At 39.9% G+C, this 13,847-nt stretch overlaps 1 protein-coding gene across 2 annotated transcripts in view; it reads left to right on the top strand.

Moving 5' to 3' along the window:
• bahd1 (bromo adjacent homology domain containing 1) overlaps positions 1-13,847 on the top strand; it is a 42,432-nt gene that overhangs the window by 19,579 nt on the left and 9,006 nt on the right. For both annotated transcript variants that reach the window (XM_015969991.3, XM_054741627.2), the window contains exon 2: positions 10,291-12,013. In XM_015969991.3, the coding sequence (XP_015825477.3) occupies positions 10,402-12,013 (1,612 nt within the window). In that variant the 5' untranslated portion in view covers positions 10,291-10,401. The remainder of the gene's footprint in view (positions 1-10,290; positions 12,014-13,847) is intronic.

Here is a 13,847-nt window from a genome sequence, read left to right as displayed (position 1 = left end):
TAAATATTCTAAATAGCAAAAATATTTCACACATAACAAACTAAAGATAATCACTACAGCATTGCACTTAGAACAGAAAACACAAACTAAAATTAAAACCTAACCTTGATGCAAAGTCATCAATAATGTCATCATATGAAATCTGCTCCCCTACTGAGTGATTGATACTAATCAGAGCCAGGTTAGTGAGCTGCCCCTGAAACATAGGTGACCTCAGGTATGACTTGATCAAGTTTTGAAAAGCTCCTCTCAGCTTGAGCCACAGTGACTGGCAGTCCAAAAGTTGGGGTAGATCTCCAATAGATCTCATGATCCATAATATTTTACAATTGCCTCTGAAATTGTAATTTAAACTGACATAAAAAAAACTGTAGACTACCAAAAATGCCAACTTTTACAGAACAAATCATGTAAAAAATAATCAGTGCAGCCATCTGCAATAAATAAACAGGATAGTTAGTGGTGACTGGGGTGTTTTCTTCTGCTTGTAGAGTTGTTTTATTTATTATTATGTGAACTTGATCAACATGTGTTTGTTGTTGTTCAGGCAGGCCACAGGCTGCAACGAGCATTTAACAAATCCTAGTTTGAATCAATAAAAAACGATTCAAGGAATTTATTCGAACCATTTGAATATTTGTTTCAATATTTCAGCCCTATTAGCTCTGTTAGCAACTAGTTGACCGGATTTAACCGTTAAAATCCCAGTTAACTGGTTCAAAAAATTGAAAACATTCATCATGAGAGCGAACATACCTTTATTTTTCTCCTCTTTTTTTCTTTTTTATTCCTGAATCGGGCACCTGTTTTTAGCCTTTTTATGTTCATCTCTTCTGTTTGGCTCTTGACTCAATAAGTTTCCTTTAGTCAGGACTAAACAATTTGACCTTGATGGGGGGGTGACCACAAAATCGTTTTGTTTTTCCTTTTTTTATTCGGCCATTTCACACAATTCAGAAACACCTGAAAGAATGATAGGCCTGTGTTTATGATATTATGAATGAAATTTGGAAGAACATCAAGATGTGATCGACTTTAGCCATGTTGATAGTTGATTCAGCCCCTACCCGCTCATTTCATTTGGACCCACCCAGAGGTGAATTCCCCCGCCGCACCCCTCCCCTTCCTCTTCTTCATACACACACGGTGCACGGAGCGCCTGCAGCTGCAGGGGGCGCCAACTTGCTGTTTCCAATCCAGACACTGTCATATGACAGATAATAGAAAACCTCGGTGCGGCGCAGATTTCCCTTTTTTTTTTTTTTTTTTTTTTTTTTACTCAGCGCTTGTGCGCCCCTTTTGTGTCATGAAAAAATGCCGCCCCGGGCAACTGCCCTGTCTGCCCGTGCCTAAAACCGCTACTGCGTTGACCGATATTGGTTTTTCTATTGCCGATACCGATTTGTAGGATATGTCAGCCGATGGTTGATTTTAATGGACCAATTTCCATATCTAGACATTTTCCACCTTATTTCCATGCTAAAATGGCAGCGTGCATGGTATTGGGGAGTCCGTTCAGAACCGGTGTAAATCTGTTACACAATAAGTTGTCCTGGCTTAAAGTAAGAGAGAAATTGGAGTTTTCATTAACAATGTTTATTAGAAATATCATTGCGACAAAAACTCCAAATGTAATTTATTCCACCTTGTCTTTTTTCGTGGATAAACATGATTATTCCACAAGACAAAGTATGCATGGACGGTGTGTGTTACCTACGTGCAGAACAAATCAAATGCAGAAAACTGCGGTCTATCGTGCAATGGTGCTATGGAATGCACTACCAGCATTTCTGTTGAGGGAAATTGATAAAAAAATGTTCCGAAAAAACTCCAAATACTTTTTATTTTCCTAAAGATAATGTCAAGCTAAACATCTTCTGAAGTGAGCTGTATTTTAAATTTTAAGAATGTATTTTGTTATGTTTGGGCTTTTGAGAATTGAATTGGGATTTTTCTACACTGCAATATTATGTTGAAATTAGGTGTGTGTGTGTGTGTGTGTGTATATGGTCATGTATGAATGATGTGCACTATATAAGATAAAATGTAATGACTGTATGAGAAGAGACCCCAGGAAGAATAGCGGCTGTATGTCAGCAGCTAATGGGGATCTAAATAAACAAACAAACAAACAAAATATCACTAATGACATCAGTTGATTCACACAATTTCTGAAACTGAATCGGTTTTTGAACTCTGAATTTAACTAACTTCGTGCACTGCTCTGTGTAAAAGTCAGACACCTAAATAAAGTTAATTTAGAGTATTTATTATGCAGATGTCGTTAGTGAATGTAAAAATGCATTTAAATGAAATCCTGCAACAGGATTTGCCTTACTTTAAAACAGGGACAAATATCGCCCGGCATATCAGCCGACCGATCGGTCTACCCCTAGTCGCAAGCTCAAATGTTGCTGGTTGAAGCGCACAATCTTTGCAAATCAGCTAAATAATCAAGAAGGCCATGAAAAGGTTCAGTTCATTTATTCATAAATGACTTAATGAATATGAAATATTCATTATTTTTCTATTAATACATTTTTTTAGATTAACTCGAGTCGATCCATGGCTCTAGTTTAGTCTGTGGTTTTTCCTCTAGTGAGATTTAAGGATAATGTTGTACTTCTTTTTTACAAAAGCTGCATCATACATTTTGCTTACATGCTGCAGGATTTACATATAAGCACATCCATTCATGTTAGAATCAACAATAAAACTCTATACTTGTAAATATTTACTAAAATTGCTCTTCTGGGACTTGCAATACTAATAATAGTGTTTATGAATAGATAGTATTTTACACCACATCTCAGATAGGTTGCATTTTAGAGCAAAACTGCACCGATTCTGTTTTCATGGCCAATTTGTAATTTTTGTCCAATTTAAATTTATCTTAAAGAACTGTAATTAACAGAGTTCTTTATTTTTTATATTTAATCTAATCAGTAAAAAAAATATCTGATCATGGGAGTAAAAGCAATTTACCATCATGAAAAATTTGAATTCGTTTGCTGAATATTGGTCGATTGCAATCAGCCCATGACCTTTTTTTTTGTGCATCTTTACTATAAAATTGCTTCTTTATTTTAAATTTTCAAATGTTTGAGTTTTAGAAACATTTAAGAGCCACATATTCAAATCAACTGTTTTCACGTAGTGATTATTAAAATTTATAACATGGTTCCTGGAACTTTTTTTTTTTTGAAGAAAGATAAAAAAAATCTAACCATTGAGTTAAAACTGGCCTTGTAATTCTGTTTAGTTATTTGGCTTTCCTGAGTCATTTCTCAAAAATGTAGATTTAGCCTAAATTAGCTTTGGTACATTTTTTTAACCCCTGTGGCTTGGAGGAGTGTAAATGTGACACATTTACTTGTTCAAAAATGGCTGCAAAATGATTGAGTTGTACTTTTTTTTTTTTTTTTTTTACTTGTGCAGGAATCCTAAAACAAGTCTCTCGGAGAGCATGCATGCACAGTGCTGCTGGTATTATTATCCATAATGACGTGCAGAACACCTCAAACCTACAGCCTGTCTAAGCATTAGCTAAGATGAATCCGTGTCCGTTTTTCTCCACGGTCGGCGTGGTGACGGTCCGGCCAGAGGAAATGATGAAGCTCTGCAATGAGCCACCGTCCTTCAACTGTGCACGCTTGTCTCATTCAAATGGAGCGACTTGATTTGATATCCACAGACAGAAACTCAATGTGAGGCTCCTTCTGTCCGCTTGTTATCTGGAAATTAAATTTGGCCCTCATGGATTGCATTTCATGGTTCACCGAGTTATTCGGCAATAAGGGCTGTAAAACCCGGGGATGAGGGTGTTTTAAAAGGTGCACTCCAGAGTTAAAGTGGATTTGCATTTGTTTACATGCTTTATCTTGATCAGAAAGAAAGCAGTTGTGGTTTTCTAACTTTTCATTTAGTGTGACAAGCTGTCATTGTGAAAAACAACGTTTTGCTGCTCGCTCGGCCATTAAAGAGAAGCTGGAGCGCTTAAGCATCAACAAGTTCCGAGCCACAATTATTAGCTGCAGGCGGGTTTTTAAGGTTCGACGGCTACGATCGAGCGCTCTGAATCCTTATTGAGCTTCTCGTAGCATCTGCCGACACAGGCTGTGTAACCTTTGGGTTTTATACGTGAGGTTAAATGTTTTCACACAGCATAGAAAACAGGAGAGTTCATTGTTACAGAAAATAGTGATGAAGGTTTTCCCCCTGCCTCTCTGCAAATATCACAAGTTGGCATCAGAGGTTAGAGAAGAAGAACTCGGATTATTCTTTAACCTCAGAGCGATCGCTAATAAAGGTAGATCATTTGCAGTTATTAAAAGAACGAGTCGTAACTTGTTACGAAAGCTGTTCTTTCCAAATTATTCTGACCTTGAAAGCTCAATAGGCTCCTGGTCGAACAGCCATTTCATATACGAAGACCCAGGTTGACTTACTTCTTAGAGGTCAAGTGGCGTAATTGTGTTGCACAGCGGCAGCTAGAAGGATGATCCATCTACTTCTGCTACACACACACACACACACACACACACACACACACACACACACACACACACACACACACACGTCATTGCATAAAGGTCACCAGCAGTTGAATCATTGTGAACTCTAAAGGTTTTTGCTAAGTGAGGTGGTCTTTTTTGAGAGAGATGAGTGAATTACATGGAGAGGTTTCGTGAAGCCCATTCTTCTCTGAAGTTGCCAGATACGGTTAGATGTGCTCGATAGCAGCCTGTTGACATGGAAACTAAAAAGGCTGTTGTGTGACAAGTGTTTCTGCCAACAGCTTTGGTGGCAATACGCTTGGGCGGTACTTGTTGGGTATGTGACAGTCGTAGGGATGCAGCACAGGGTTGTAGGGGTGTATAACTGAAGCATAAACGTAATGCTGGTGAAGGGTCTCAGTCATCCAGATCATGGAAGACCAAAGGGGTTCAAACAAAGGCAGCTGGACTTTGGTTTCTTGAGGAACTTTGTCAATTCTGACTGTAATATGGGAGAGTCAAGCTTATAAACTGTAGCTGCAGCTGCACAATTTCAGTCTAGATCACACCCTCTTGCATCTGATCAGTGCAAGGTTTGCCACACAGTAAAAGTTAATGACTTCAACTACTTCTCAGGAGGTAGGGATGAGGGGTATTCGTGAGTAGTTTCTGCTCATTAAGCAACAATAGACAACCTCAGTTTATAAGGTTGGCCCACCCACCTTCCAGTCAAAATTGACGAAGCTCCTCAGATGAGAAGCGAAACTTTTGCAAGAAATCAAAGAAGTCCTGTTGCATTAATTCGAATCGCTTTGGATCATAAAAATAAATTAGGTCAGTGGTTGCTTTTAAATGGTGTCGAAAGTGAAGGAGGGAAAAATAATATATAATACATGTATACATGCATGCATACAGTGAAAAGTTGTTTGTGGGATTACTTCTAACCGAATTGTACACGCAGCTGTATGCACTGTGGTGGTGAGAGAATGACTCTCTTCCTGTTTCTTCATTGTTTAGGATTGTTGCAACAATACATGTATTTACATAAATAAAGTATATTTGTTTCTTCCTGCAGCTTAAAACAACATTAGAATAGTGACAATAAAGGTGATTTGATTTGATAGAAACATGAAAAAAATCATGATGGTACATTTAATCTGTAGTATTCATTCTGGAAACATTTCATATTGGTGCATTCCTGGTAATGAAGATCCTAATAGTTTCTAAAGCATCCAACATATCAAAAATATTAACACTTTGCCTATTTCTGCTTCAGTCTTTGTGTGATTCAGCCCTAAATTAATAAAGACCTTTTAATGTTGGGCTTTTAGTGGATTGTGTGAGTCATTAATCTGCTTCAACTTGAATTCAAGGGTGAAAAATGGTTTTCTATTGATCCAAACTATAAAACAGCAGTAAATATTTTCGTGCCTCAGCAGCCATAAACGAGTCATTATGGGGTTTTTCCCCCCAACTATCTGTCCATTTAACCGTCTCCATCTCGTGAACTCCCCAAGGGACTTTTGTCAAACTTGAAACCAGCATTCATGTTGAGCAGTTTTCACACTTGCCCTCCAGCCATTTTTTTGTTGTTGTTGTTGCTCCACTGAGGCTGCATGTGAGAACACAAATGTCAGCAACATTTACTCCAGGCTTTTCGTGGAGTTTACGCTGCAAGTTCACCTCATGTGTGAAAGAGCAGGTAATGCTCCGGAGCATTTAGTGATTAGACGACTCACTCTTTTTTCCGCTGTGTGTTCAAATATGTGTGTAGTATCATTATTAAATGTCACACGTGGGCAGAAAGCCTCATATGGCATTTTCAGTGTTAACAAAACAAATACTTCCTCTCTGCGCCTTTTTACGTCGTGTTCGGTTATTGTACAACCTGAAAGGGTTTACAGCCTTGGAAACTCGTCTCAAATGTCAAGTAAAGGTGTAGAAAAAGGGTAAATCTGAATGAAAGTGTGTGTAAAATTAGTTTAATTTGCTCCCAAATTCATTAATTTAATTTCATTAAGCTTAATTTTGTTTTTCAGGATTCGATTACTTTTTTTTTTACCTAAAAAGTGTCTTCATGTATGAAGGATTAGTAGTGGATTAACATTTCTTCAGAAAAAATATCAGATTTTTTTTCTAAAAAATGATAAAAAGTGTTTAATAGAATGTTTAGTTATTTCAAACCAGCTTGTAAATTATTTAATCAAAAATGTTGTCTTTTTGGAAAGTAACTCAGCAATGTAACTTCAAATTCAATTCAACTTCATTAATCGCAGAGGGAAATTAGAGTTTCAGTACACACAATTCTGAGATCAGACATACATACATACATACATAGGCATAGACACATGACAAGAATTGGTGACTGTGGTCATTCGCAACCCGAGTCGCGCTAGCTTAATAGAGATCAGAGGGTTTATATATGAGGACTGAGTCAGGTAGAGGAAAAAAAAGCCACTTCAGAGTTGCCCTCCACAGGGAGGGCAGCTTTGCTATGCAAAAAAACACCTCAGACAGAAATGCAACAGACTTCAGACATAACACAGCATAAGTGTCCACTAGGTGGGGAGGTAGAGTTGGGGACTATCCTCACATCAGTGCATGCAGCCACGATGAGCAGCGCTCGTCACCTCCGTTTGGATAGGGGAAGGAGGTATTTGGGTTTAGAAAGCACAGTGACTCCTGGAAACGATTCAACAGCCTTCACCGGTCGCAGTCCTGCCCAGGCTGGGATAGGGAGACAGAGTTACTTTGGCGACGGCAGCATTCCACATTTCTTCTGAGGGGGAGTAATCTCTTCAGCCTCACAGGCTCAAGGGCACCAGATTCAGATAAGAACTTGTTTTGGGGCCAGACAGAGATCATTTCCTCTCTGTCTTAAAGTTACGTTGATCTCCAAAGTTCCTGATTTGATCTGATGGGACATATTGATTTAGGGTTTTCACACTTTTTTTTTTTTTTGTGGTTCTGGTCATTCATGTCCCAAAAAAACTTACTAAAACATTGTTCTCCCAATCTTAAAAATGACTTGGATATTGATCTGCTCTAATTTTTGTCAGTTAAATCTCTGAGTTAAATGTGTACCGGTAATTGCCAGAAGCCTGCAGCAGACCGCTTCTCCTCAGCTCACGTCTTTAAATTCATTTCTAAAAGTACATAATAAACACAGAACACAGGAAACACCTATATATATATATATATATATATATATATATATATATATATATATATATATATATATATATATATATATATATATACTGTATCATCATATATGCATCATCACCACCATCTTAGACCATCACAGTCCATCTTAGTCATGGGGTGGGATCTACGGTACGTCTTTCAAGCTGTCTACCCATGCTATAGGGGGCCTAAGTCTCCTCCCATTCCGGTCGGCTGATGGGTCCCCAGAAGAACAAACTGAATCCAAGTAATCCGCATTGCCTTATGCCCTGGATCACAAGTATGTTGTACATCAGTTTAAATGAAAAGTAATGAGGTGTGTCTCGACCACACTTGTCACGTACTTTGAGATTTATCAGCTTGTAAAAGCTTTTAATTAGCATGACTACAAATCAGACATTGGTACGTTGCATATCAGGTCACCACAGAATCTCCGAAGGTGCTACGTACCACATGGCCAGATTTATGGTGGTTCTGAATTTACAGCCATTTTCCCTCAGTTTTTTTTTTCCGTATCTGGTTCAATGATGCCACTGGTGATGCGCATTTGTAGTCCTGGATGTATTTTCACACAGAACCTAAAATAACGTTGGAAAACCAGCGCATTCTTGGCATCAAAATGCATCTTTAAAATTCACAGACATCATGTGAAATCCATGGCACATAACAAACAGGATTTGAAAATAACGTTTTTAGCCCCAGTGACTTGCATTCATTTTTTTGTTCTTCTGGGCACCCATGGTCCAGAAAATAAATGGGCATGACTTAGGCCCTCTGTTGGATAACAAACAACATGACGCACTCACCACTATGGATGTTAGTGAACAAGGCAGTTTGCCATACTCCGTAAAAGAAGACGCAAATACATCCTTTTTCTAAATAATCTTAAGTATCGCTATCTGTTCCTGACTCAAAAATAAAGCCCATTTCTAACAAATAGTCCAAAGTTGATCTCAAAACCATTTCAAAGGAGCTGTCATCATTTTTGTTTTTTTCAGTAACATCCTGCGCACTAAAGGTTGGTTTATGCTTTACGCAAGGTCCGCGTGGTGAAATTGCATCATTTTAACAACCACGCCCCTCCACCGCGCCTCCGCACAGCCCAAAATTTCCGCACCGCGCACCTAGGAAATTTTCTAACCACGCGGACGGTCAGACATGGAAAAACCTGGCGGACCGGCAAGAACTAGTATGGCAGAGGTTCATAAATACAGACATTTGTATGATTCAGCTCTCAAAGATCACCGTGATCAACATGTTGTTAATAATTCTTAGAGAGAAATTGCTCGCACTGTCGGAAAAGACGAGGAAGCTGTTAAAAACTGCTGGAATGCCATGTTGTAAACAGTAATTTCTACTTCTACTATGGTGTAATGTTGGATACATACCATAGAGCTCCATACTGCCCCATTCAGTTTGGGAGAATATTGGCTCACCGCAGAGACAAGCCGCATGAACCATAAACGCTGCAAGTTGTGAAGCGCGTTCCATCCGCGAGCCGCATCACCAAGCGGAAAGTGAATGCGTCAAGCATAAACCAAGCTTGACAGAGTGGTGTGATTGGCCCACCAAACCAATAGAGCGCTGCTATGTCAGACAACGGGGCAGTCCGCCATGTATTGTGGAAGAAGCAGGGAGAAAGACAAAAATACATTGTTTTTTTTTTGTAAATAAACTGCTGTGATTGGCCAACCACAATACTGGCTGAGGCTGCGGAGGTTCCAGTGGAGCATTGCTAGAAAAACATGCAAAGCGAAAAGATTTTGCTTTGGTAAATGACTTTCTTGATGCTAGGCTAGGTAGTAATGGCTGCTGCTCCATTTTTAGAACCAACCATGCTGTGACTTAGAGCGTACCAAACCATGCAGAAAAAGAAACTTCAGAAGGCTGTCAGGCACTGATTGACTAGGGCAGGTGTGGGCAATCCTGGTTTTAGTTTTTTCCCTTATTCAACACACTTGACTGAAATCAGCAGGTGGTTAACAGGCCTCTGCAGGGCTTACCGAGTTGCTTAATAGGTGAGTCGAGTAATGCTAGAGTGACTAAAACAGAAAGGATAGCGGCCCTCGTGGACCAGAGTTGCCCACCCCGACTAGTGGGTGGTTGCTTCAGAGTGGTTTTCAGTTTTCTTTTCTCTGCAATCTGAGTTCCAGCCAGGTCCATTTCCAATGTTTAACACCATGTAATCTATTGTACTTTGCAGACGCCCAGCTATGACGACCCCACCCTAGAGCAGTTTTGCAGTTGAAATGGAAAACCACCTAGTTTAGAGCCATGCTGAGTTGACACTGTTGGAAAAGGTTCAAAATTCAATTCAAAACAATTTTTAGTCAATTTATTTCTGAATGTCTAATTCCATAATTTCATCCATGTTTTCCGCATCACAGAAATCAGCACAAGGAGTATAAACTACAGTTTGTCTGGTCGAGGAAGAAAACATTGCGACGATTGTTCAAATTTCTATTAGTGGAAATCAAATAAAAGAACAATTCAAGCAAGCAAAATAAACAAATGTCTTTTCCCCTTTATAATACCTTCAGATTTTACAATGAGATGTTTAAATTACTTGTGAATTAAAAAAATATGTCTGTTTTGTCTGTCCCCTCAGAGTTTGTCGATCCATGATGGCGCTCACCAAAGGTCCTGCTTGACCTGAAAGCCATTATTGTAGTCACCTGTGGATGAGGTTTTGGCACATCTGCTCACGGATGCTGAGACGATGGTGAAAGCACAGCAGAATCAGCCAGTCAAATGCAGGAAACCCCAGAAGAAGAAGGCCTGCAAGGAAAAGGGATGCGGTGTAAAGAAAGGAAAAGTAGGAAAGACTGAGCTCAGTGGAACAAAAAAGAGAGCAAAGAAAGACTCACGGCATAGAAAGAGGTCTGCGTCGACTGATAACGAAGATGCATTAGCTTGTTGTGTCTTGCTGACTCGTCTGGATGAAAAAAAAGTTGTTGGTAAAGAAAAGAATGCAAAAATTAAAAAGCAAAAGAGCATTAAAGTCAAAAAGAAAGTGTGCTCAGTTCATAGAAGGACCAAATCCGAACCTAGGAAAACTTCCACAGCCAGCCGACAAACACTGGAACCAAAAAACAACCAGTCTGGCGCCTTACTCATGTCACCATCACCTGCCGTTGAGCCTCGTAGGAGAAGGTTGGCTTCTCTCAATGCAGAGGCCGTCAACAGTTTGCTGCTCTACAGAGAGAGTTCACTCATGACAAATCTCACAAAGAAATGGGAACCCTTCAGAGAAAGTACAGACAAAGATACTAAAGCCAAAAATGTTACTTCAGGAGGGAAAGAGGTCCTGAAAGAAAGATCCAAAAAAACAAAGAAGTCAGCATCTCAGGCTCAGAATATTGACTGGTTGAGTTTGTTTGCTCCAACACCACGACGCCAAGCAGGCCTCACTGCTGCGACGCTGCTTAAACTCACCAGTTCCCAGTACAGAACCAAACGACTAAAGAAGACTGAGTCCAAACCGGTTGTCAGGAGTGAACCAACAACCTCCACACTGAATGGCCTAAATGGGAAGGCTTTGTATGGACAAGCAGCTCAGACCAAAGTCAGACCACATCCCAAACACAAGGAGCAACTAAAGCACAGAAAACAAGGTACAGAGGTACCAGTCCATCCCCAGCTGAGCTCTGCCCTTCAGGGATGCTGTAGTTTGTGTAAGACAGAGCCTTTTGATCCAGAATGGAAGAGTGCCACAGGAGGACAGGAATGTCTCAAACATGCTATCCATCGTGGCTCCTCTTTGGGATTCTCCTTGAAAACAATCAAAGACGAGCAAGTGGAGACTGAAGTGTCTTCCTGCTACTGCTGCACCCAGGAGAGATGTGTTGAATACTGTCACAGACTGGCCCTCTTTCTTGAAGACAAGACTTTCAAGGAACCAGAGGATGGCTCTCTGTCTGAAGTGTTCCACCACCATCATCATCACCATCATCACCATCACCACCACCATCTTCAGTCAGCTCATACAGTAGCCCACCCAGCAGCCATAACCATCAGCCCACACACCTGCACTTGTTTTCCAGGCTACTATGTCCACTTCAGCCATCCTGATAGCTCCCCATCTCCCATGTCACCTCTCGCTTTGTGCCCAAGAAGCAGCAAGAGGCCAAAGCTGCACCCCAGCACCGGTTCACAACCTTCAGGGATCAGCCATCCAGTCTACTGCTGCACCTCAGTGGAGGCGTGTTATGGAGAGCCCTGCAGGATCAATGGCTTCTCTACTTATTCCAATGTGATTCCAGCCATCACGAGAGGACGGTGCCCCTTCAGCCCCAAAGACTGCACCAAATGCAACCATGGCACAAAAAGAGGTAAAAAAAACACGACTACTGTCCATACAACATCCAACATCTCAATTAGATATCTCAGCTGTGCTTTGTGTTGGCCTTCCTCTGACTGGCATATCCTTAAAGTCTGTTTCTCTTCATTGGCAAGGCAACATCTAGCCATGTTTTTGAAAGATGACACGTTTCTCTAGCTGTTTGTAGTTACTTTTCCCATCCATGACAAGGACATTGTTGTATTATGAAATTAACGACAAAGAAACAATGATCTTTAAGAATTTGAAATCATCAAATCAAATTTGAATCATCTGGTGTTGAGAGATGATTGAGTTGTAGCTATTTTAGTCAAATAATGAAAACCAACATGGGCTGTTCCATACTACACCACAATATTTTGCTCAACTTGTTAATCTTTTAGCAATTGGAAACATTTTATGGGGATGACTTTCAGCTATAAGCACACCGAATCTCAGCTAAGCATCTATAGAAAAGGTTAGGTATATCCAAAGTAGGCATTGCAGCAATGCAGAAATGGACAACTTCATCCATTACTGATAAAGTTTGAATCAAATATCTTGTTTAATGTGTCACGCAATAATTAGGGAGATTGTACGAATCTATGAACCATGGGCAATGTTTATTTTTTATTCCAATTAATTTGTCTTGCAACTGGAACGTTGTAAACATTCACATCCAATCATATTTATACTATACACCATTAAGCTAGGATTCTTGTGATTCCAGTGTCATATGACAATCAAGGATACAATCATAACTGTAGAGCAGAGACGGTTCGTCCATAGGGGGCGCTAGGGTGCCACCCCACTGGTCTCACAGGAAAGAAGAAGAAGAAGATAGAAATCACAAAACATACAAAAAAATACATTAAAATTAAACTGAACGACCTATACATCATACAGACCATCTGCACTATTTATAATCAGCATTTAGGTGGAGTTTAAAAATGTTTACACTTTTACCACTACTGAATCATCTTGCGACGTATTTCCATTTCTTTTTGGGAGCAGCAATCTCTGCCATTGACCTATGCTAACTGGCACATGCACGCTGGATTTTCTAAGCCTACTGGTTGTGCAGCGCACCAGGCTAAAGACCAAAGATCATTTGCTGCTGTGGCCCCCAGACTCTGGAATTATCCCCCCCCTGAGCCTGAGATCAGTGGACTCCTTTAAAAAGCAGCAGAAAACTCCCCTGTTCCGGCTGGATTTTGTATGACCCTCCTCACCACTCTCTCCTTGTTCTGCTCTCCCTACCTATTCCACCTTCCTCTGGATCCACTGATCCCTCTTTCCTATTCACTCTCTCTTTCTTTACATTTTTTAATCACAATTGTCTATTTTAGCTCATTTTGAATATATTTTAAATAATTTTCTAAATTCTTTTTTATATTTTAAATGTTTTGCTTTTATGAAGCGCGTCGTGACTTATCTTGAGAGGCGCTATAGAAAAGATCTTTCTTCTTCTTCTTCTTCTACTCCCTCTGAGGCAAAATCGTCAGATATTAGCCAGTAGGTCAGAATTATCACCCCTATTATAACATGTGTAGCTAGAACCAATTGTGGCACAGTCTTTTGTTGATTGATTCAATTCAAATTCAAAGGTACTTTATTAATCCCAGAGGGAAATTAGAGTTTCAGTACACACAATTCTGAGATCAGACATACATACATAGACACATGACAAGAATTGGTGACTATGGTCATTTGCAACCTGAGTCACGCTACCTTAATGAAGATCAGAGGGTTTATATGAGGAGGTTTATATGAGGGTTGAGTCAGGTGGAGGAAAAGAAGGCACTTCAGAGTTACTCTCCACAGGAAGGGTAACTTTGCTATGCAAA

The sequence above is a fragment of the Nothobranchius furzeri genome, chromosome 18 (genome assembly GCF_043380555.1).
Source record: "Nothobranchius furzeri strain GRZ-AD chromosome 18, NfurGRZ-RIMD1, whole genome shotgun sequence".
Classification (NCBI taxonomy): domain Eukaryota; kingdom Metazoa; phylum Chordata; class Actinopteri; order Cyprinodontiformes; family Nothobranchiidae; genus Nothobranchius; species Nothobranchius furzeri.
Note: the sequence above shows the minus strand (reverse complement) of the source record. Positions and strands in the feature narration are given on the sequence as shown.